Genomic DNA, 24,136 nt, shown 5'->3' with positions numbered 1-24,136 from the left:
CCTCCCCATGGATCCTTTGGACCCTGGACTTTGGCCACAGCATCTTCCATGTGCCAATATCCCCAACCTTTTTTAAATGGCCAGTTGCTCATCCCCAACAACTCTCCCCAAAGGGCTCTCAAGTCCCAATGAATAAAACGTATAGACAACCTCCCCCCTTACCTCCCCCCCCCACTACATCCCATATATGCAGGGGTAGCTAGGAGTCTACTTTGGCAGAGGCAGGCATATTTCCAGAGGCAGGCATATTTATACCTGCCTCTGGAAATTTCCACTACATGCATCTGACGAAGTGGGTCTTTGCCCACGAAAGCTCATGCTCCAACCCTTCAGTGAGTCTATAAGCTGCCACAGGACTCCTCGCTACTTTGGCAGAGCGCTCGCTCCAGCATCAGGGGAACTACAAGTCCCAGCATGCTCTTCGGGGGGGCGGTGCCCCGCTGAAACAATTCCGTGCGGGACGGAGGGGCGGGAGCTAATGGTTCCGCCCCCCTCGGAGGCTCCTCCTCCTCTGTCGCAGCAGGGTCCGGCGAGGCTTGCAGAGAGAGGCGCTGTGCTGCGGTGAGCGAGTCCCCCCGGGGGGGCGGGTATGTGTGACCCTCGCCTCCCCCAGGAAGGGGGGGGAGGTTTTTGGGGGGCACCGGGGAGCAGCTTGGTCTCTGCCTGCCTAGCCGCTGCTCCGCTTTCACTTTCGTTTCCTTGCCCTCGGGGCAAGAGGGGCTGGCCCCACGTGGGGGGCAGCCTGGCTGGAGGAAGTGGGGGGCAGCCTGTCCCCTCTGCAGTCAGGCCATTGGGGGGGGTCAGTGCCCCACAAAACCTGCTCCTGGGGATGGACCCCCCCCTTGTAAGATTGCTGCAGTCATGGAGGGGATTGCTCCCCAAATCCCCCCCAACTTCTTTCCCCTTCCTCCCCCTGCACTCCCTTGCCCCCTGCTTATTCCCAGCAGCCCCTCCCTGTGTGGCCAGCAAGGCCAGGCGGTTGGCACGTCCCCTACCCGCCTTCCCCTGCCCAGTACCAAAAGTGGAAAGAGACAGGTCTTTGGAGAGGTAGTTACCACTGAGATTTTCTGGGGCCCCATCAGCTGCCCCCATTTTCTCTCCCCCCGGGAGACCCCGTTGGAAATGCTGCGTGATGCACGAGCGTCGTGTCTCAGTGCATGGCGGGGAAAGGGTGGTGTGTCCGTGCTGGGGGCGTGACGACAGATCGGTGATCTCAGTAAGGTGATGACTAGGGATGTTAGAGTGTAAGCGGTTAACCCGTAAGCGGATGCTTATCGCTCAATGGTATCCATTAAACTCTGCCCACTTAGGAAGTTGACTCTCTCCTCCACCTTCTTCCCCTCCTCCCACCCCAGATGTGGGCTCTGCAGGTTAGGAGCCAGAAGGGTCCCCAGTACGAGTTGGATCCCAACAGCAGATACAGAGGCAGCAGCATGAAGTGTCAGGGGGCTCCCCAGAAGCGGGGCCAGGATGGGCGTGCGCAGCACATCTCATTAGGGTGTGCACCCAGGGAATTTTATTTATTTTTTTTAAAGGAGAACATTTATTGAATACACAATCAGAAAGGACATGCTGCAAGCGAATGCGGGCTTTCTATACATTTCTACAACATCTATATTATGCAATTCGGCGCTTATTGCATAATACAACAATCCATCCTTTAAAACTAAAAGAGCGTATCATGTGATTAAAATAAAACACAAAGCCACTTTTTTTTTTTGAGACATTAGGGTGTGCCCCGGCACACCCCCTGCGCACGCCTATGGCCAGGAGCACACTGGCTGCCAGCCCCGCCTCCAGGGATTATTGAATAGTTGTGTAACCAATAATATTTTGTGCAGTTATAGGACTATTCAATTAATCCTTATCTAGCATCCCTAGAAGGATTATGTGACTTGACCAAAATCACACCAGAATTCTATGGCAGAAACAGGAACTGAATCATGATCTTCTGAGTCCCTCGTTGTAGCCACAAGACCAACCTGCCTCCCTCTTCTCCTTGAATACAGTTGTTTATTATCCTAACTGGTACCTGTGGGCTGTCCCCAGATCCCTAGATATGAATATTTCAGATGCAAACTCTCCTCAAATAACTTTAGTTGATTAGCACCTGTGAAGTGCAAGTGCAGGTCTAATCTTTCTAATCATGGCAATTAAATGACTTTTCTAATCACAGCAGTTGCATGATCTCGCCCTGCCTGGTAAGGGGAATTCAGGGTTTCGTATGGCACTAGGAAACAGTTTTCCTAGACAAGCGTATCTTAGGATTTCTGGTGTTTATATGGTAGAATTGAAAATGGCCTCTTCATAAAGGAAAATAAATCCCTAAGGTGGACTGTAAAAAAGGGAAATCTTTAATTGGTTATTTATTCCTCCCCTGCTGGGTGCAAGGTGTAATGATATCTCATTAGTTCATTGCACAGTCTGTGCAGCAGCGAATTACTCATTAGCATTCTGTAAGGTGCGGCTGTCACTGGCTCTTCATAAAGAGCAGCCCCAAGTGGCTCATTTTATCTTCCCTCTTCTCCTTCTGCTCCCTCTGCTGATGGTTTTTGAACAGCTCAAGAAATGTGTGGCAGGGTTTGGACTTCATTACGTTATCACCTCATCCTTTTTCTCCTTTCACGCCCTTATCCTTTCCTCCCTCCCCTGTATCTGTTTGCCTCCTCTCCCTCTTCGTTGCCCTTAATTCTGCCCTTAATTCGTTATTGTTCTATTGTTGGAAATGAGTTGCCAAAAAATGTTGCATCAGAGAAGCATAGGCACAACGCATACAGACAGCGAGTAGGCTTAAAAATTAGAACGGCAGGGACTGGGATTCAGGATTCTTTCAAATTCTGTTATTGACTCACTGTTTAATCTTAGGAAAGTCACTTAAGTGCTCTGTGCCTCGGTTCCCCCATCTGTAAAATGGGGATATTAATACTCCTCTCATAGAAGGGTTGTGAAGTTTAATCCGTTAATATTTGTAAGATGCTTTGTTGGAAGATACAAGAGAAAGGCAAAGTATTATTAATTATAAAACAAAAGCAAAGTCCTGTGTGGATTGTGGAATTTGCCAGATAATTTATCCCTTGTTTCAGAATTGTGCTCCAGAACCTTAGCTGTCTTTTTTTAAATTTACTTTGATCTGCAGTGGCCAAAACAACCTCTCAAATGTGAATCAAATGTAAACCACTGCCTGCCTGAGTCTGCAAATCATCAAAAAAAATGGCTTTGAGAGGGGTGAGCTGGTCCCATCATCTCACTCAGGGCTTATGGATTCTGCTATTGTATGACTGTCAAATTTGGCATTTCTCCAAGATACTGCTTGAATCTGGCATTTTTGCTGCGGATTTCATTATTTTGCTGAAACCAGACACTGGCATTTCAGTAAAGATCCCATCCATGGCATAGCCAAGAAAGAGCCAGGGTCCTTACCCCCTGCCTGGTTAACTCCTCCCTGCCCAAGAAAACAGGTTCCAAGGTGGTTTTGACCTAGAGCTGTGTGCAAAACAGTTGCTGTATTTAACCACACAGTTCTTGCCCTTTGCATCTGAGTCATTGCTTTGTAATCTGCTTTGAGGCATGTCGAACGTGAAAGTTGCTAGACACAAGAAGATCCCATTCTAAAAAACACTGCAAAAGGGAGTGTTTATTTGTGGGCTGGGGGAAGTTAATGTTATTTAAACATGGCATCTGTAGTTGTCCACCTGTTGTGTACTTTGATCAGGAAGGCTGAGGCATAACAAAGAGGAAGCAATGCTTGCATAATATTTTGTTGTGCATGGGTGGTACTTTTCTGCACTGCCTTTTGCTGAATAAATTCTCAGCTGCCCTAAGATTTGAATTCATCCCTGTGCTAGGACACCCATGGCTCTAGAACCAGGAGTTTCAGGATTCAAGGTAGGTACTACTCCCTCACTGCCTCTCAGGACCTAATTAGGATGGCCACAAAGAGCAGGGCAGTGCAAGAGCCGGTCAGTGAGCCGGTTCCAGCTCACCTAGCTCTTCCATCCAGCTTGCATGGCAGTTCCCGGCCCCATGTTGCCTGGAAGCTGGGGACACAAGAGCCCTTTCAACTGCTTCTATTTAAAGAGCTCCAAGGAGGGGCTCACGGCTCTTGCCTCCCCCATGAGCCTTTTAAATAGAAGCCGTTGAAAGAGCTCTCAGCTCCTTGCCCTCCCCCTGTTGCGCAAGGGGGCGGCCCGCGACCACTTCTGAAATGTGTGAAGTGGCTCCCCTTCAGAAACTATTGCCCACCCCTGACTAAAGGGAACTGAGAAGCTAAGCCCTGCAGGAAGTCCCACCTTAAGAGGCATGAGTGACAGACCTCCATGATTCCCTGATTGGCTGACACTCCCCATATAAATTGTCTGAGTAGTGCAGATCTCCGCTGTGGTTTTGCCTGCTGTGATCACTGGCTTCTGATCCTGGTTTATTGTCTCTGGCTTAAGACTGTTCTTGACCCTAGTGGAAGATCCTGGCCTGGCCCAACTCCAAGTCTCGTTTCAGGCCAGTTCTGCGCTAGAACTGGAAGGTCAGCTTAAGGTACACAACTCCAGCTACATAAATAACGTAGCTGGAGTCGACATACCTTAAGATGAGTTTGGTGCCATCTTCATAGCAGGAGATAGACGGAAGTAAACACAGAGGAGTACCGGTGCCAACTGGGGGCATCCTCAGCATTCGATTTAGCGGGTCTTTAGTAGACCTGCTAAATCGAATGCCAGAAGATCGATCGCCAGCGTGGCAAGTGGAGATGTGGCTCCCACTCTCAGTTTTGTAGTGGCCTTTGCAGTGATGATCTGAATTGATCTCTGACCTTTGGCTTTGATAGCAGATCACTGTGCCCACAGGCTGCCCATGAGGCAGCACTGACAATATAAGAGTAACAGTAAGGACCAATAGTGTTCTTCTTTTTCTCTATGGCTGGCCAAGAGCGTACAACTTTGCCACCTTCCGGCAGTACATCTGCCAAGCGTGCTGCCTACAGCTGTCCCAGAAGGGCATTGGGAAGGAGGTTTTGGCTGACGCAGCTGGCCAGGTTCTAAGTGATCACAAAAAAACAGCTTTCTGCTCTAAGGTCATGTCCATGTGGAACGGCTGATAATGGCTGTAACCGAGTCCCAAACCTTTTAGGGGTTGTATCTGAGGTCATCTCTCACCCTGTATCTGAAGTTAAGATCTGCTGGGAAGGCTACTGCTTTCTATTCCTGGAATTGGGTTTTTCTGGACTTGCAGCAGGGTTTTCTCGGCAAAGAATCCCTCCCCTTGGCAATTTGCCAGACCTCCAGTCTGGCTGCCTCTAGGGCATGATGGTAAGGCATATATTTAATTTTCTGAATGTTTCCTGTCTCTGATGTTGTCTCTGTTCTTGGTACTCTGGATATTGGTTTATTACCAGCTGCAGGGTGAATGGTTTTGTACCATTTCCTGTGAGGAACCTTGTGTAATTTATTTTTTGAACTAGTAACAGCATATTTAAAAGGTTCCAAAATAAAGAAGTGTGTGTGAGTTCTGATACTATTTGTTGCTGCTGCTGCTATGCAACACGTTTGTTTTAATATTGAGAACCATCTGGCAACGTTACCATCGTGGTCTCTAGTAGCAAATGTTATATCCTTAGGGTCCAGACCCTTAAGACAGAACTACTGCTGCCTAGCGGACAAGAACATAAGAGTGGCCATACTGGGTCAGACCAAAGGTACATCTAGCCCAGTATCCTGTCTGCCGACAGTGGCCAGTGCCAGGTGCCCCAGAGGGGGTGGACCGAAGACAATGATCAAGCAATTTGTCGCCTGACATCCTCCTCCAGCCTTTGACAAATAGAGGCCGGGGCACCATTCCTTAGCCCCTGGCTAATAGCCTTTTCTGGACCTAACCTCCATGAATTTATCTAGTTCTTTTTTAAACTCTGTTATAGTGCTAGCCTTCACAGCCTCCTCTGGCAAGGAGTTCCACAGGTTGACTGTGCGCTGTGTGAAAAATAACTTTCTTTTATTAGTTTTAAACCTGCTACCCATTAATTTCATTTGGTGTCCTCTAGTTCTTATATTATGGGAACAAGTAAATAACTTTTCTTTATTCACCCTCTCCACACCACTCTCAATTTTTATATACCTCTATCATCTCCCCCCTCAGTCCCCTCTTTTCTAAACTGAAAAGTCCCAGTCTCTTTAGCCTCTCCTCATATCGGACCCATTCCAAACCCCCAATCATTTTAGTTGCTCTTTTCTGAACCTTTTCTAATGCCAAAATATCTTTTTTGAGGTGAGGAGACCACATCTGTATGCAGTATTCAAGATGTGGGCGTACTATAGTTTTGTACAGGGGCAGTAAGATATTCTTTGTCTTATTTTCTATCCCTTTTTTAATAATTCCTAGCATCCTATATCCTTTTTTGACTGCCGCTACACGACTGCGTAGACATTTTCAGAGAACTGTCCACAGTAACTCCAAGATCTCTTTCCTGATTAGTTGTAGCTAAATTAGCCCCCATCATATTGTATGTATAGTTGTGGTTATTTTTTCCAATGTGCATTACTTTTGCACTTATCCACATTACATTTCATTTGCCATTTTGTTGCCCAATCACTCAGTTTGGTGAGATCTTTTTGAAGTTCTTCACAGTCTGCTTTGGTCTTGACTATCTTGAACAGTTTAGTATCGTCTGCACACTTTGCCACCTCACTGCTTACCCCTTTCTCTAGATCATTTATGAATAAGTTGAATAGGATTGGTCCTAGGACTGACCCTTGGGTACACCACTAGTTACCCCTCTCCATTCTGAAAATTTATCATTTATTCCTACCCTTTGTTTCCTGTCTTTTAACCAGTTCTCAATCCATGAAAGGATCTTCCCTCTTATCCCATGACAACCTAATTTACACAAGAGCCTTTGGTGAAGGACCTTGTCAAAGGCTTTCTGGAAATCTAAGTATACTGTATCTACTGGATCCTTCTTGTCCACATGTTTGTTAACCCCTTCAAAGAACTCTAATAGATTTAAAAACAACCAGTGGTCTGGTAGCACTTTATAGACTAACAAAACATGTAGATGGTATCATGAGCTTTCGTGGGCACAGCCCACTTCTTCAGATGACCCGAGTTATGAATTTAGGATGTGTACGCCCAAAATAAATAGGGGAGGGAGGAAGGAAGCCCCCCCTCCCTTTTTCTTTCCTCCCCTTCCCCTCTCCTATTTATTTTGGGTATACACATCCTAAACTCATAACTCCGGTCATCTGAAGAAGTGGGCTGTGCCCACGAAAGCTCATGATACCATCTACATGTTTTGTTAATCTATAAAGTGCTACCAGACCATTTGTTGTTGTTTTTTCTGTAACAGACTAATTTGGCTACCCCCTGAAGCTTCTAATAGATTAGTAAGACATGATTTCCCTTTACAGAAACCATGTTGACTTTTGCCCAACAAATTGTGTTCTTCTACGTGTCTGACATTTTTATTCTTTAATATTGTTTCAACTAATTTGCCCGGTACTGACAGTAGACTTACTGGTCTGTAATTGTCAGGGTCGCCTCTAGAGCCCTTTTTAAATATTAGCATTATATTAGCTGTCTTCCAGTCTTTGGGTACAGAAGCTGATTTAAAGGAGAGGTTACAAACCACAGTTAATAGTTCTGCAATTTCCCATTTGAGTTCTTTCAGAACCATGGTGAATGCCGTCCGGTCCCGGTGATTTGTTACTGATAAGTTTTTCAGTTTGTTCCAAAACCTCCTCTAATGACACTTCAATCCAGGACAGTTCCTCAGATTCATCACCCACAAAGGACAGTGCAGGTTTGGGAATCTCCCCAACATCCTCAGCCGTGAAGACTGAAGCAAAGAAATCATTTAGTATCTCCGCAATCGCTTTATCGTCCTTGATTGCTCCTTTTGTATCTTGATTGTCCACGGGCCCCACTAGTTTTTTAGCAGGCTTCCTGCTTCTAATGTATTTAAACATTTTGCTATTACTTTTTGAGCTTTTGACTAGCTTTTTTTTTATATATATATAAAAAAATGGAAATTGCCTATCTCCTAGAACTGGAAGGGACCTTGAAAGGTCATTGAGTCCAGTCCCCTGCCTTCACAGCAGGACCAAGCACCATCCCTGATTTTTGCCCCAAATCCCTAAATGGCCTCTGCAAGGATTGAACTCACAGCCCTGGGTTTAGCAGGCCAATGCTCAAACCACTGAGCTACCCTTCCCCCGTTCCTCAAAATCTTTTTTGGCTTTTCTTATTACATTTTTACACTTAATTTGGCAGTGTTTATGTTCCTTTCTATTTACCTCACTAGGATTAGACTTCCACTTTTTAAAAGATACCTTTTTATCTCTCACTGCTTCTTTTACATGGTTGTTAAGCCACAGTGGCTCCTTTTTAGGTCACTTACTATGTTTTTTAATTTGGGGTATACATTTAAATTGGGCCTCTATTATGGTGTCTTTAAAAAGTTTCCATGCAGCTTGCAGGGATTTTACTCTAATCTCACTGTACCTTTTAATTTCTGTTTAACTAATCTCCTCATTTTTGCGTAATTCCCCTAACAAGGATCATGTTATATGGGACGTGAGCAGAATGAGTAGACTTGTAAGGATTTGATTATTATTGGTAAATGTTGATACGTGTCAATTTTATTCCACATACAAATTCAGGAAATATATTTCCATCACCTGTCTTTGAAATTTACAGATAGAGAAAATAAGGAAAACATTTCTTGAGAACTTCTTGCTGTTTGATTTAAAGATATTTATTTTGTATATTTTGATATGTAATGCTGATAATTTGTTTTTTAATGGTTATAAAGTTTTAACTCTTTGAATCTTGGTTTCTCCGGTCATTAAACAGTTATTGTCTGGCCTACCCATAACTTCCTGCAACTGTGGAAATGTAAATAGATGATAGTAAAAAGCTTAAAAATGAACATTGATATTAGTAGTCAAAATGATAAATAAAAATTGAACTTTGCCAAGCCGAACAATGAAGTATCAGTCTCCCGTTAGAGCCACAAAAATGAAAATGATAGGAAATATGTTGGATTTGGATGCCAAAGTATTATGGTGGAATTGCTAACAAAAAAAAGGAAACAATAGGATTTGCTTCTCGCAGGCCTGAGTGCCTTGCATCTCTCATGCTGACAGGTCGTTGGGGGCTAAACAATGGTCTAGATGATATTGCAAGTTTCAATCATGTCCCAGCACCACAGTCTGTAACATTTTGTCTTAATGTTTGCTTTTGTTGTCTTCTCACAGACCCCAATCATGGATGAGACCTTAGATGAACCTCCAACTTCTGCTGTCTTCTTGGACAGCTACCACTTCTCCCAGGTTATCTTTAATAATGTGGAGAAGTTTTATGTCCCTGGGGGAGACATAACCTGCTGTTATACCCTCACGCAGAACATCACTCCTCGCAGAAAGGACTGGGTGGGCATTTTCCGGGTAAGTGTGTGCTCCGACTCATTAGCCACCCTGCCCTGAAAGGAGCGGGCATTTCCAGTTATTTCATGCTTGATCCCTAAGGGGGAGTTTGAGTCTTTGAGAGAAGAAAGTAGCAGCTGTTTTTCAGTGGTGAGCTTATGTATTGTAGTGTCTGTCCTGCATCAAAAGATGTGGGGCCTGAAACCAAGCCTCTATTCTTCCACTTGGAGGTTAAATTGGCGTTGTGTTACATTTACACTTTCCATAATCTGGGCCTGCTATGGGGCCAGTCTGGCTGTTGGTTGAAATTAGAGCAGCGAGAGGGCTAATCTAATCATTTTTTGAGGAGAACAGGATCTTTCGAAAAAGCTTGCTGTTTTCGAAAGAACCACGTCTAGACCGTGGTTTTACTTTTGAAATGGTGCTTGTTTGAAAGAGCACCATGACGTGATTATGCAAATGAAGTATGGGATATTTAAATCCCCGCTTCATTTGCACTTTCGAAGTGCCTCATTTACATCCCACTGCTGACAGAGGGATGTAGTCTAGACATAGCCCCAGTTACAATTTAGCATCTGTGAAGTCCACAGCTTCACATGTACAGAATGGGAAGTGACTGTCTAGGAAGGAGTACTGCAGAAACGGATCTAGGGGTCAAAGTCGACCACACACTAACTATGTGTCAACAGTGTGACATTTGCAAAAAAGAAACATGATTCTGGGCTGCATTAACAGAAGTGTTGTGAGCAAGACACGAGAAGTCATTCTTCCACTCTACTCTGCGCTGATTAGGCCTCTGTTGGAGTATTGTGTCCAGTTCTGGGCACCGCATTTCAAGAAAGATGTGGAGAAATTTGGAGAAGGTCCAGAGAAGAGCAACAAAAGCAATTAAAGGTCTAGAAAACATGAGCTATGAGGGAATACTGAAAGAATTGGACTTCTTTAGTTTAGAAAAGAGAAGACAGAGAAGGGACAGGAGAGCAGTTTTCAAGTATCTTAACAGGTGTTACAAGGAGGAGAGAGAAAAATTGTTCTCCTTGACCTCTGAGGACAGGACAAGAAGCTTAAACTGCGGCAAGGGAGGATTAGGTTGGACATTAGGAAAAACTTCCTGCCTGTCAGGGTGGTTAAACACTGGGATAAATTGCCTAGGGGGGTTGTGGAATCCCCATCACTGGAGATATTTAAGAGCAGGTTAGACGGACATCTATCAGGGATGATCTAGACAGTGCTTAGTCCTGCCATGAGGGCAGAGGACTGGACTTAATGATCTCTCGAGGTCCCTTCCAGTTCTAGCATTCTATGATCAACATAAGCTGTATGATACCATCTAATTATCTTGCTTTTGCAGGTGGGATGGAAAACAACCCGTGAATATTACACCTTTATGTGGGCTCCTTTGCCGAGTGACCTCAGCAGTGATTCTGTCGTGAATCAGCAAATTAATTTTAGAGGTCAGTTGGGAAGTGGCTGACAGCTCATACTGTGTGTTCGTTCACTCACTCACTCAGACTCTGTCTCTGATTGGTCTATGCTCCAGCAAAAATATTGTTCTATATTAGGGTAAACTTCATGCATGGCCCTGTGATTATACGGTCGCACAAGAAGCAGTTCAGTGATTATCTGGCCCCATATGGCAGGGGTGGGCAATAATTTGTAATGGGGGCCATGGCAAGAAGGCCGCTCTTTTCTATGATATTAATGGAGAGGGTGCGGAGTCTGGGATAGAAGTTAGGTGCAAGGGGGAGCTCTGGGTAGGAGATGGAGGTGCAAGGTCTGGGAGGGGGTTTGGATGCAGGAGTGGATTCTGACCTGGGGAAGGGGCATAGGAGGGGGTGCAGGGTCTGGGAAGGAGTTGTGACCAGGGGCAGGGGTGAAATAGGGAATGCAGAAAGTTTGGATTGTGATCTGAGGCAGGGAGTTGGGGTGCAGAAGGGGGTGGGGTGCCAAATGCAGGCTCTGGCCAGGAGGCACTTACTGTAGGTGGCTCCTTGCCAGCAGCCCATCGGGACCCTTAGGTGGGCTCCCTATCTGCTGTGGCCCCACATGCTGCTCAAAGTGGCCAGCTGCTGGGGCCAACATGTGTATGTCTGCATGGCACGCCCCTTAGGAAGGGACTCTGCATGCGCTTCAAGCATGGCCCAGGCAGCTCCCCTGGGCCAGTTTCCTGCCACTAGCAGCTGCGAGGAATGTGCTGGGGGTGGGGGTGGCGCACTCCCTTCCCCACAGTGGGCATGCACCACACACACACACACACACACACACACACACACACACACACACACACACACAGGCCCCAGCAGTTGGCGCTTTGAGCAGTGTGCGGGGGCATAGAAGGCAGGGAGCCTGCCCGAGGTTCCTGCTTGGCTGCAGGACATTAGTGGCCCAGAGGGGCTATATATTGCTCCCTCTTACCCCTGCCATACGCTGCGTGCTGCTTTGTAGTCTGTGGCCTTGGGTCTGGGCTTCCTGTGCTGTACAGTTGACAAGAGACCCTGAGTAATTGCAAACACCCTATGGTGCGGCTTTTTGTTTTGTTTTAAGCCTACTACCTGCCGAAAGATGATGAATATTACCAGTTCTGTTACGTTGACCAGGAGGGGATGGTCCGGGGAGCCAGTGTGCCTTTCCAGTTCCGGGCGGAGACCGAAGATGACATCCTGGTGGTCACTACCCAGGTATGATGTCTCATCACGGCAGGGGGGGAAGCGCAGCTGTGGCTGCAGGAAATGATCAAGGATGCGATTGGGTAGCCAGCAGGTGCTTGTCTGTATCGAGGACTCAGCTGACTGCCTGACGTTAATGATTGTGCAGAGCAGTCAGTCCGTGGGCCTGAGCCTGTAAGAGGCAGAAGACCCTCCACTCCCCTGGCCTCGGGGGAATGGAGGGTATTGAGTGCAGTATTTTGGAGCTTGACTTCGAGCTCTGGGTGGACGAGGTCTGGCAGCACCAGCAGAGACTGAAAGGGAAGTCCAGTCTTGGGTGTCAGAGAAGAGATAAAAATCCACTGGTTTTCTGCAGGGCTGACGTTTCTTTGCCCTCCACGACACTGCATTCTTACTGAGCACGTCTGTGTTGTTTGCCAGGGAGAAGTGGAGGAGATTGAGCAGCAAAACAAGGATTTACTTAAAGAAAACAAGGAGCTGAAGGAAAACTGCCTTTGTCTCCAGAAACAGAACCTGGGTTTGCAAGAGCAGCTCCAGCTGGCACAGGTACAGACACGGGAGAAGACAGGAATTTGGAGGCCCTGTGGCTGATGGCTCAGGCTTATACAGGTCCATTATGTGTTTCCAGGAGAAGATGAAAGAGCTAGAGGGAGAAGTCTGTTTCTTGCAGACTGGGAACTTGGAGCTACGGCGAGCTCAGGAGCTGCAGGCCGGAGAGATGAGCTCTGCCCAGATGAATTTGGCTGCAGTGAGGGAAGAGAATGAAAAACTAGGAAAGGAAAATCAGGTAAAAGGCCAGATGAGCTTGGGGATGAGCAGGAGGAGGGAATAGGGAATGACCAGAGAAAGTGGAGAGGGGAGGATAAGATAGAATCAAGGTCTTAGCCTCAAAGAAATATGAGCAAGTGCAACGTCCATTGTAACCTGTGTGGAGGTGGGGGAGTGAATGCACCTCAGTTAGTCCCAAAGGGTAGAGGGAAGAGACCGTCCCCCTCACTTCTTTCCCTCCCCCATCCTCTTTAATCTCCGTGGGGCTGATCTCCCTCATTCCCACCCCAGAGCCTACACATACCCAGCGAGGGTACGGCTAGACTGCAGTTTTTCCAGGATTCCAGAAAAACTCTTCTGCATCCAGGGATGCATTTGTTCTTCCGCTTTTTTTTTTTTTGTTGAAAAGCAAACATGCTCTTTCAGTAACCCTCTGTTCCTCTCTCCACAAGGAATAAGGGGGCTTCCCAAAGAAGGGGTTTTCTGACATTTGGTCCAGTCCAGACAGGCCAAATGTTGGAAAATCCTCTTCCTACAGAAGAATTGGGGGGAAAGAAGCAGCAGTATAAGGGTTGGGGATAGCAAGTGATGGAGAGGAGGAGAATAGAGAGGGCGGGGCTTCAAGGAAGGGGTGGGATCTTAGAGGAAGGATGGGGCAGTAGATCTTGGCTTGTTCTGTCATTTAAAAAGTGATCTTGGGTGTAAAAAGGTTGGAGACCCCTGTCCTGGGCCATGCAAAGTGAGTAAACCTGGGCCTTCCCAATTCTGGGGGAACCCTCGGTGCAAGGAAGAATCTCCACTTCCATTTAAAAAGCAAAACAAAAAGAGTTTCAAGGCCTTTTCCGGGGGAAAAAAAGCCTTGAAAATGCAAACCAGTCTCTAGGGTGGAAAGGACTCAGTAGCTGGGCTTGACTTCCGTAGCAGGAGGTGGGGGAGAGCCAAAGATTTGCAGAGAGCTCTCTCTGACGCATGAGTGCAAAGCATCAGTTGTGGGTGTCTCTCCAACTCGCTGCCAGATCCTGAGCTGGTCTTGTACTGAGCAGTGTTACTGATGGACTGGAGTTGGTTACCTTTGGGAAAGAAGTGCTCAAAGATTCCATCGGCCTGTCCCAAAGGCCAGCTCTGGATTTGATCTTCCTGTTACTGCTCCTTCCTCCCCCTCTTTTGTCCCAGGCCCCAATGTAAGCAAAATTGGAGCTGAATACGTGAGAGAGAGAAGAGAAAGGAGAGGAAAAATGCCCCTCCCTTTAGGAGGGTTGTCTGGGGTTGTGGCATTGAGTGGGATGTGCAGATACAGAGGGGAGCAAAAATGACGGCTGTTTCTGTGGTTTGACTCCCATTTACTCATAGACTCATAGACTCATAGACTTTAAGGTCAGAAGGGACCATTATGATCATCTAGTCTGACCCCCTACACAGTGCAGGCCACAGAATCTCGCCCACCCCTCTTAGAATAATCCTCTCACCTATGTCTCAGATATTGAAGCCTTCCAATACTTTGAAGGCCCCAACATGCAGAGAGTCCTTCAGCTGTGATCTGTGCCCCATGCTACAGAGGAAGGCGAAAAACCTCCAGGGCCTCTGCCAATCTACCCTGGAGGAAAATTCCTTCCTGACCCCAAATATGGCGATCAGCTAAACCCTGAGCATGTGGGCAAGACTCACCAGCCAGACACCCAGAAAGTTCCCTATAGCAACTCCTATCATTTACCTTCCTGTACTCAGGAGCTGCAGAAAGGACTGGAGTCTCTGAGGAGCAGCTGTGAGAAATTGGAGCTGGAAGCAAATTTCCTGAAAGAGGGGAACAAGCAGCTGATGGAACAGGATGGCTGCAGAGAGAGAGAGCTGCAGCAGTGAGTTTACTTACCATACGTCTGCAAAGGGGAGTTTCTGGAAGCTCCCAGGTGCAGTGGGTTGGGTTTCCTCTTGTTTCGCGCTGATGAAAGCCAGTGACTGTGGGGTTTTGATCTAGGTTTGGCATTCACAGGCCCCCAGGCACACGTAAGTGTGAGGGTGACTGAGCAAAACTGACTCTTGGACTAAGTCCATGGATTTACAGGCTCTCAGCTGTCTGTGTCAGTTGAGGGGAAAGTTGCCACCAGGGCGTGGAACAGATCTAGGAGTTGCGGGATCTCTGGTAGCTTCATGCAAAGGTTTGAGGAACAAAGCAGGGCTTTGATATTTAGGTTACTCCATTTGAACCTGCCTGAGAAGAAGCTAAGCTTCCGATTAGGTTTAGAAAGGAAAGCTGTGTGTGTGGCTTCCCAAAGGCAGGTGCCAACGGGTGATTTTGCAGGGCCAAGTGCAACAGAAAATGTTACTGTTTGGTTTGTTCTGGGCAGACTCAAAGAACGTAACCAGGAAGTATCCTCTGAAAAGGAGCAACTGGAAAGCAGATTGAAAACTACCCTGGATCACATGGACTTGCTGCAGGTAGGCAAAGTGCAGTCTGTCTCGGCTTCTGCAATCTGTGCAAGACTCCGCTTGTGTCTGGTGGGGAACAAAGCTGCCTCTGGCAAATTAGGGTGGTGTCTGGGTTCTTAGGGTGTGTCTAGACTACAGGGTTTTGTCGACAAAAGTGGACTACAGAACTATACCTGCATCTACACTGCCGCCGAGTTCTCTCGACATAATGTCGAGAGAACTCAGCAGATTTGTCGACGGCTATAAACCTCATTCTACGAGGAATAACACCTTTTGTCGACAGAGTTCTGTCGCCAGAAGGCGTTATTGCATCTACACTGTCGTGTCGACAAAGCGGCTTGCTTTGTCGACAGAACTGGCTGTATTCCAGACGTGCTTTGTTGACAGAAGCTTTGTCGACAGTATCTGTCGACAAAAGCCTGTAGTCGAGACACACCCTTAGTGATTCCAGGGGTTTCTTAAGGAAACGTGAACCTACAACGAGACAATCTGGAGTTCCAGAAGGCTCCTAACAAATGCCATATTTGGGGAGAAAGGAAGTTTTAGCGAATCCCTGCAGATTTTTATCTCTTTCCCCAAAATACATCCCCTGTGCACCCACGATGAGATCACCCTAAAGATTTGTGTACTCCTGTAGCTCCTCCTGCCTGACGCTCTCAAAGGGATTTCTGAGTGTTGAAGGGTTTAGTCTCGCAAGAGACTTATGAGGTAGGTAAGTGGTTGGACTGGCCAGAAAACAGACAATTGCATTTCATGAAACACTTAGAGGTTTAAAAAAATTTGGTTTTCTGCATCAGAAGGAAAAAGAGAGACCAACTCTCTGTATCCTAGTAGCTAGGCTGGGGAGATAGGAAACCCAGGCCAAAGTCTGAACCACTGGATTATGGAGCATCTACCCAGCAGGCTACATTGCTTTTCTTTCCTCTCAACCAGAAATGAATCCTGGTCCCGATAAACCAACAAATGTTACCAAATCCAGCATGGTCCCTGTGAAATAGCCCAGTTTCACTGAAATGGCATTTGATGGAAAGCAGGCAAATCAAAAACATTTTGGCCAGCTCTGACATTACTAGCACTGCTTTACAAATGGGGAAACAGCTTGAGTGACTTGACTAAGGCGCAGGATCACACGACATGGTCATGTTTAAAGTGAAGGATGATTCACTGAAGAAAATACACACACGAATGCAGGCCTAAGAAACACATGATCTGAGTGAGCCCCGATGCACTCAGAGCTTTTCTTTTAGTAATTCCCCATTGCTGATGAACTACTGCTTTTCCTTAACAGCACCAAACCCAGGATCTAACAAAGGAACTCGAGGAGAAGAACCATTTGTTTCAGATACTTCAGTGGAAGAAGGATGAAACTGATGAAGAAAATCTGGTGAGAAACTCACACCCACACTACCAACTTCCCAACTCAGAGAAGTCTTCATTAACTCTGCTTCTGAACACAGTCCAGAGCTCGGCAGAGTGGCTGAACAAAAAGCTGCAAGAGGTTTTGTTGAGACTTAAAAGGTGCTCATAATGATGAACAATTGTTATGAGATAGAGAATCATGCGACAATAGAGAGCCACCTGACAAGGAAACTGTGGAAGAAAGCTTTAATAAAATGCAATCAGCTGACGCAAGGGTGTTTTCCCCCTTCCCCCCGGGTGCTCTCAGCCTAACTATCCCATCGAATTCAGTGGTCCTCCCAGGGTTTAACCAGTTAACTCATTAAACAGGGTTTTACATCCCTAGTTAGACAAACATCTGTTAGGGATGGTCTAGATCAGTGTTTCTCAACCAGTGGTATGAGTACCCTTAAGGGTACTTAAGAGAAGTCTGGGGCGGGTCCATCTACACAACTGAAATTTGGAAAGAACTGAATTTTTGTTTTAAGTTTTACAGTGTTTTATTATTTCTATACTTTTTACACCCAAACACTTCATCGCCCACCCGGCTACGATTAAGTTGTTTAAACAAATGTGTTGCAACGGTAGAAAAAAATCGTGTGTGTCTGAAAACTAGGTACTGGGGGTACTTATATTTTTTAAAAGGGGTACTTTATAAAAAACTGAGAAACACTGGTCTAGATTTACTTGGTCCTACTACAGCCCTGAGGGCGGCACTTGGTGATTTCTTAAGGTCCCTTCCAGCTCTGCATTTCTATGGTTCGATGATCAAGTCTGGCCTCCTGTGCTACACAGGCCATCAAAAAGGTGTTGTCACCTCACTTTCCCTGTCCTACCCCCACTTTATGGATGGGGGGAAGACTGACCTACTGAGAAGGATTTGTGAAGGGCTTTGAGAGTCTCAGATGAGAGGAACCGTATGAGCGCAACCATTAAAAACAGCTTCTCTCTGAATTGGCCCCCTTAGTGGCTGGAACTTCACTCTGCTTTTCTGTCCCTTTGCAGAGACTGAGGCAAAAGAACAACGAGTTGCTGATGTCCCTTGCTGAGAGTCCGGATTATTCTGCGCGTGTTGCTGTCCCACCGGCGCGAGTTCCTGCTCAGGCTCCAGGAAGTGCCACCCTGGTGTTTGGGAACCCGTACTTTGGTGAGTTAGTTTGGTCCCTGACAGCCTCTGCACAGGATGCCAATGGGATGGGCAGGGGTAGCCCGTGACTATAGGCAGACTCGGCCGCCGCCTAGGGTGCCACCTTCAATGGGGAGCCCCATGATGACGTCACGGGAGGCCCAGGGCGCCCGATGATGACATCAGTCTATTGACAGCCCTGCAGACGGGGGCGCTGATGGGGGCCAGCTGCCGCAGCCCGCCTCGGGCCACCCCTGGGGATGGGTCCTATCTAATCACATTCTGACTGCTCCCAAGTCGGAGAACCCTAAGGAACTGGGCTGCAATCAGAGATAAATTAAGAATGAATGGGGTTGAGAGCTATGAAAATTGCAGTCCCCAACCCTTAGAGATCCTGTGTTCAGTCCTCCTTCTTCCTGGCCAGTGGGAGACAGAAGGTGAAAATCTACTTTCTCCCCATCGTTCCTGAGAAGATGAAATCCGTCCATTCACTCTTTTTTGGGGCAGGAAGAACCTCCCCCTACGCACGTGTTGGTAGGGGTCTCAGCACATTGTCATCCGTCTTGATTTGGAGGCTTGTAGAAAAGAAGCTCTCTGAAGCCTGTCTGTGCTGCCTCCCATGTGTTCAGAAGGTGCCCTGGCAGCTTCAGAAATCTGTCAGGTCTGCGAGTTGCCTTAAGTGTTGAGCACTGATCTCTTTCTGCCAAGAATGAGAACCCATTGGCCAAGTCACGAGGCAGCCAGTCCCATGCCCTCGGTCCAGCATTCCTGAGTCTGAAATATAGAGGTTCCTTCCTGTTTCAGAGCTAGATCTGGTACTTCAAGAAGAATAAAGAACAGGTGAACACCACATCACTGTTGACTGTGGGCTGTGGTTAAGACGTGCATTTTCTATTCTTTTGCAGAGTCCCCAGAGACGAGTGCTGAGAACATGGTAAATAACATGGCTTGCTTGTGGATTTCGCTTTGTGGCATGAAGGTCGGAGTCTGATTGAGCTCCAGAGCTACAGCTCTGCTCAAGCTAGTGGGCTCTGCTGTCCCGGACGGTAGAATGGAGGCCTGTATGTTTCAGAAAAAGCGGGGCTGGAATTAATGATGGTTGTTTGTGGTAAGGAGGAGAGAGTGAACACCAGTGCAGCCATAAGCAACATCAGCATGCAAACACAATGAGCAGCATTCAGCTGCCAGATGCTGCATTTCATAATGGAGAAATGGACACATAGTGAGTAGGGTAGAAAGCAAAAGCAGATCCAAGAAGTGTTGAGGCTAGGGATGTAAAATCCCATTTAATCCGTCAGCCGTTAACAGATTAAACGGGGTAGGGGGGAGGTGCACTGCTGCTGCAGCCTTACTGCTTCCAGCCCACGGTTAACCATTACCCAGTAAGCATCACCCACTAAGGGTGATGCTTACTGGGTAACCAGTTAACTGGTTACTTATTCACATCCCTAATTTAGGCTCACGGAACCAGTCACTGAGGTTTGGAGGCATCTGAAACCCTGTGGAGGATTAGAAAATAGAGCGGCCTGCCCTGTAACTGATTATTTCTAATCTCCCTTCCTTCTTGTTATTGCGAGTGTTGCTACATGTTCTTCGTTGTTTTGTTTTCAGCCCTCTGTGAAGAAGTGCCACCTGTGTGGTGAGGTGTTTCCAGATGACATGGGGCCTCATCAGTATGAGGACCATTTGCGAAGCCACCTTCTGAATTGCCCGTACTGCGACGAGACCTTTGAGGAATCCAATAGGCAGGTGTACAACGATCATATGTACTGCCACAGCCTGGAATAATACTTCATTCTGTGCTGTGCTGTGTTGTGCTGTGCTGCACAGCAGGTTGTAGAGCTCCTCTTTCAGGTGGGATAGCACGGACTTGACCATCGCTGATATCATTAAGTTCTGTAGATCCTAGTAAAATCATCCAAGCAAGGCTGGACTCGGCACCAGTACTGTAGAACTGACCCATCAAGTTGGTTGAGGCACCAGCCAGTACCACTGAAATAGAGCCATCCTTATCAAATGTGTCCTTTATCTTCCATCAAACACAGGGACTGTCGAACACCTGAGTCCCTGTATCCAGTTGTTCAGTCTGCATGCAGTACCTGTACTTCAGAACAAAGCTGGCCCTGTGGTCCGTTGTTCCGATCTACTGTAGAACAGCAATTGCCTGTGCTTGGCAGAAACCTCTGCATCTGTTGTTTTATTCCTTAGAGCGGCGCTGAGACGATTTAGCCTAAAGCCAAAACCAACAGATACAGCCTTTGAGCTCAAAGCCCCAGTCTTATTCAAGGTTGCATGACTGCAGATATAACTTAATCGTAAAACTGAGTCCTTCCTTCACCCTCTGTTCCAAGCCAGTGAAAGCTTAGTCTCAGGAATGAATTTAGCCTTCTATGCACATCTTCTAAGGCAGAGGTGGGAAACCTAAGGCTAAGGGAACTGGATGCAGCTCACAGCTTGCCTGGATCTGGCCCCTGAGGTTTGAGACTCCCCTCTTCTACCCAGCATTGGAGAACCCATGATGGCCCTCCAGCTCCCTCCTCCCTGCAGGGCTGAAGCACACACAATCTACTAGTGTGCCCCCCCAGGCTCCGGTGTGTGAAGGGAATGTGGGGAGGGTCTGTCTCCTTCTCAGTCAGGGGGCCATGTCCGTGAGGGTTTGTTTAGGTCTTTTTGCTTCTCTCTTGCCTGCAGCCACCGACTAATTTTTTTCTGTGGGTCAGCAGCCCCGACCCTAAAAAAGTTCCCTACCCCTGCGCTAAGGAAACTGATGGGGATCCTGCACTTTTCAGATTTGCTTATCGGAAGCGTCTTGATTCCAGGATTAAAGGAGCCTCTTCTGAGTGCAAAATGCTGGGGTTCGAGCCTCACAAGTGCCTGGGGTGATTGCATTGCTTTTGCACAAGTTTTAAATACTTTTTGTTGCAATTGACAGTCAGCGTTTTTTTCTCTATGCAAACACGAGGGACGTTTATTATCCAATAGTGTTATACTGTGCATTTGTTTAGTGATGAATATCTAAATCTGTAGGGAATCCTATTTAGGTTTTCATAGTAGCTTCATTCGAACCAGGCTAAGAATGGATATCTTAATACGTTGCTTTAATATCTTCAATGCTAACGGCTTAAATAAATGTGTATCTGTCAACCTTTGATTCAAACTTTGGATTTCTCTCCCCAGTTGTATGTAATAAGGCTTTTATTTTTTATTTTTTTTAACTGTTAGCAGGCTCTATACAAAACCATGTAGCAGAAATGGAAAAGGTGAATAAACAATAGCAAACAGTAACTACGGTCTGACAAAAGTTTGGTTATTTTATAACAAGCAAGTGGAGATTCTACCATCCCGTCCCAAGTAAAAGATATCCTAAGGGAACTGTCTTACAGGCCCTTAATTCCCAAGTCCATTTATGAACATCCCTAACTAATTTAGCATATGAAGCTCTCCACGCTGAAAACAGCTAGATTGCTTGCAGTTATAGAACTAGAAGACTTACCGGGATTGGGGGGAGGCTGCGCAGGCCAGCCGGGTGTGGCTGCTGGGCGGCCTGGCAGTGCTGGGAGGGGCAGGGAACAGGCTGTGGATCCTGCAGGGGTGGAATGGATATCTGTATCCGGAGCCTACTGTGCTAGATGCTGTACAAACATGTTTTCCATGACTTCTCCAGTCACCTTCCATGTACTTCTCACTTATCCTTTGCTGCCCAGTTTGCCTCCATGTTGACGTAAATAATCACAGTGTGCAGAACTGGATCATTGTTTCCTCAAAATAGGAATATTTATCAGTTTTATACCCTGGAGGTGAGACCATAGAGCTATTTTTTTCACCTCAGCTTTGAGTGAAGGAGTCACTGATGGTCAGAGGTTTGTTTGAAGTACAGGAGGAACAATTCACTTTAATCATCTATTCCCTGACTTTTTATTATTATTATTGTGTTTAAATATGACTGATGGTTTTTGTGGTGGTTACATCATGCAATCTTCTGAAAACATTTGTGTATAATTAGGACTTTTGCTCAATTTTCTACATCATAACTCTGTTTTTCTCCATTTATTGCCTCTCCTTATATGTTTAGGATGTAATACTTTTAGGGAGGAGTTGTCTTTTTAATAGATCTGTCCAAGGTAGCAACTCCTGTAAACCAAACAAGCCACCCAAAGAAATGCAGATGCAGCAATCATCACAGGTGCCTAGTATCAGTAATCCCCACCATCTCTCTCTCCTGCCTCAAAACAATCCCTCTTTGTCCTATGAATGAAATAAAAGTATCCCTCTATCAATTCACATGCCTTACACATTGTGAAACCAAAAAATATGCACAGCAAAGCAGCCCTGAAACAAAATCAAACCAGCCTGTTGGCATTTTAAAACTGAACCCCAGTCACATGTAGAAAAATGTCAAGACATCCTTTTGTCCAGGCTTCCAATGGGCTATGAAATCCTGGACATTAGCAAACTGGCCAGGTTTTCCTCTCTTTGTTCCTGCTGTTGTCCGTTACAGGCTGAGTTTGTTTCTCCTATCTAAATAAGCGCATACATTCTGTTTTAACACATATTAAGTGTGCCTAGATGCAATGCTGATGAATATATTATACGTATGCTACACTGTGAGCTCCCTGGAGCAGGGACCATCCCTTCCTGGCTGTATGGAAAGAACCAAACATGTTGTAGATGCTCCCATAAATTATTACTAAATAATTATAATAAATGCTGATTGTTAATAATCAGGGGTCAAAGCAGGGATAAGTGACTGAGTTCTGCTAATATCCCATTGGTCACATCCCCTTCCATATCGACGACTCCTCTTCTTTTAGCGGTATCCCTCCCCTGGAGATTTTGTCTGTCTCATCTGTCTTCCCATTCCCCTAATTACTGACCACAGCTGAGAAGCAACAGTGACACTTTTTGGAGGAAGCAATGATGGACACAGGGATGTGGGTGGATTGTGAGAGAAAGGGAGCGATGCAGGCAAGGAGAGTATGCCAAAACATTTCTTCATAGCCCTACTTCATTGCTTGCAGTCACTGATGGTTCTCTCCATCATTTGATTTCTGTGGAGGTTTTGTCCTACTCTTTGACTTTCTCCCCTTTCTTAGGCCATACTCTCCACTCCTCCCTTGGGCTTTTGGTGTCCTGTTGAGAGACAAGAAATTTATCTGTTGTATTTTCAGACATCTGATTCCACAGTGGAATATTGCCCCATTTGCATGCAAAAAACTTTGCTCAAAAGTAAAGGGTACCTATGCACAATGTTTGTTGTCACAAACCCTCAAAATCCAGTAAATAAACATTAAATCTTTACATGAATTAAATGCTAAACTGCTGTGACATGCTACCAACACTAACCTGTGATCACGGAAAGCATCACACACTCGGTGATCTCAATTATTTCAAGAGGGGCCAGAATTTTTCCTTTGACAAGATACTTCTGGTGCAGGAGAGAGGGAGGAGCCATCAGAAAACCAGGTGTAGCTTCCTGATTCTTAAACCCACACTAGCCCTGATATAAATTAGAGCAGCCTAAAGGTAGCTGTAGTTTATTACGGTGACTAAGATTCTCTAAGGGATCTTACCATATGTCAGCAGAGAATTGCTATAGAAGAATAGACTCCTGCATCATCTGCTCCACCACAACATAGTCCTATGTTGGAGTGGGGAAAAGAAGAAATGAAGGAGCCAGCTCTGCAGGCTTTATGCAAAATGGGAATTCACGTCTGCTGGAAGAATTCTCAGATGGCCAGCTGTGGGCACATTACATCTCCTTTGTGCTGATTAAGCCATGTAAAGAGGATAGAAATGGGGCTGAGAATCTGGCCCCACATTCTTATTAAGCAATATATTATATCTGCATTAAACAAGAGAAACCTATTTTGTGCTTATTGTATCTTGGTCACAAAGCACACATTTCTCTAGAAGCACAATATATTTTTCATCATTTCTATTTCAGCAATATGAGCAGATAATATTAAAAAGAATCAAGGTAGCAGTTAAGACCCACGGGGCTGATGGAGCAGTTTGTATAAGCTATGTGTGGTAAACTAACGTTAATGACTTAGGCAGAGATGGAATACTTGTTTAGCATCTTGTGCATGTGTCAATTTAATTGTTTATTTCCTGGCTTTTGAGGGTTTGTGTCAAAGGTAGTTGCATTGGGGCATCCTACACTTTTGGGAAAATATATACCTACATCCTTTTTTGCCACTGTCTTGCACTTTCAATCATTAATTACTGCGGGCAAATTTGATGTAAAATACTACAAAATCAGACTAGTAGTATTTTAGCATACTTTCTTTGCACAAGTGTAGGGTACTATGTAAGGTGCAGGAGAGTGGAAATAAGTTTCTTTGTCA

General features: G+C 46.1%; 1 protein-coding gene across 1 annotated transcript; it reads left to right on the top strand.

Moving 5' to 3' along the window:
• Positions 1-444: 444 nt before the first annotated feature.
• Positions 445-21,074, top strand: CALCOCO2 (calcium binding and coiled-coil domain 2). The gene is made up of 12 exons (XM_006120455.4): positions 445-561; positions 9,240-9,428; positions 10,759-10,861; positions 11,952-12,085; positions 12,494-12,619; positions 12,702-12,860; positions 14,567-14,694; positions 15,184-15,274; positions 16,554-16,649; positions 17,669-17,810; positions 18,695-18,723; positions 19,401-21,074. The coding sequence occupies exons 2-12, from the start codon at positions 9,249-9,251 to the stop codon at positions 19,575-19,577; spliced, it is 1,365 nt and encodes a 454-aa protein (XP_006120517.2). The 5' UTR covers positions 445-561; positions 9,240-9,248; the 3' UTR covers positions 19,578-21,074.
• The last annotated feature ends 3,062 nt before the right edge of the window (positions 21,075-24,136 follow it).

This window comes from Pelodiscus sinensis, chromosome 29 (genome assembly GCF_049634645.1).
Source record: "Pelodiscus sinensis isolate JC-2024 chromosome 29, ASM4963464v1, whole genome shotgun sequence".
Classification (NCBI taxonomy): domain Eukaryota; kingdom Metazoa; phylum Chordata; order Testudines; family Trionychidae; genus Pelodiscus; species Pelodiscus sinensis.
This window is presented reverse-complemented; position numbering and strand designations above follow the sequence as displayed.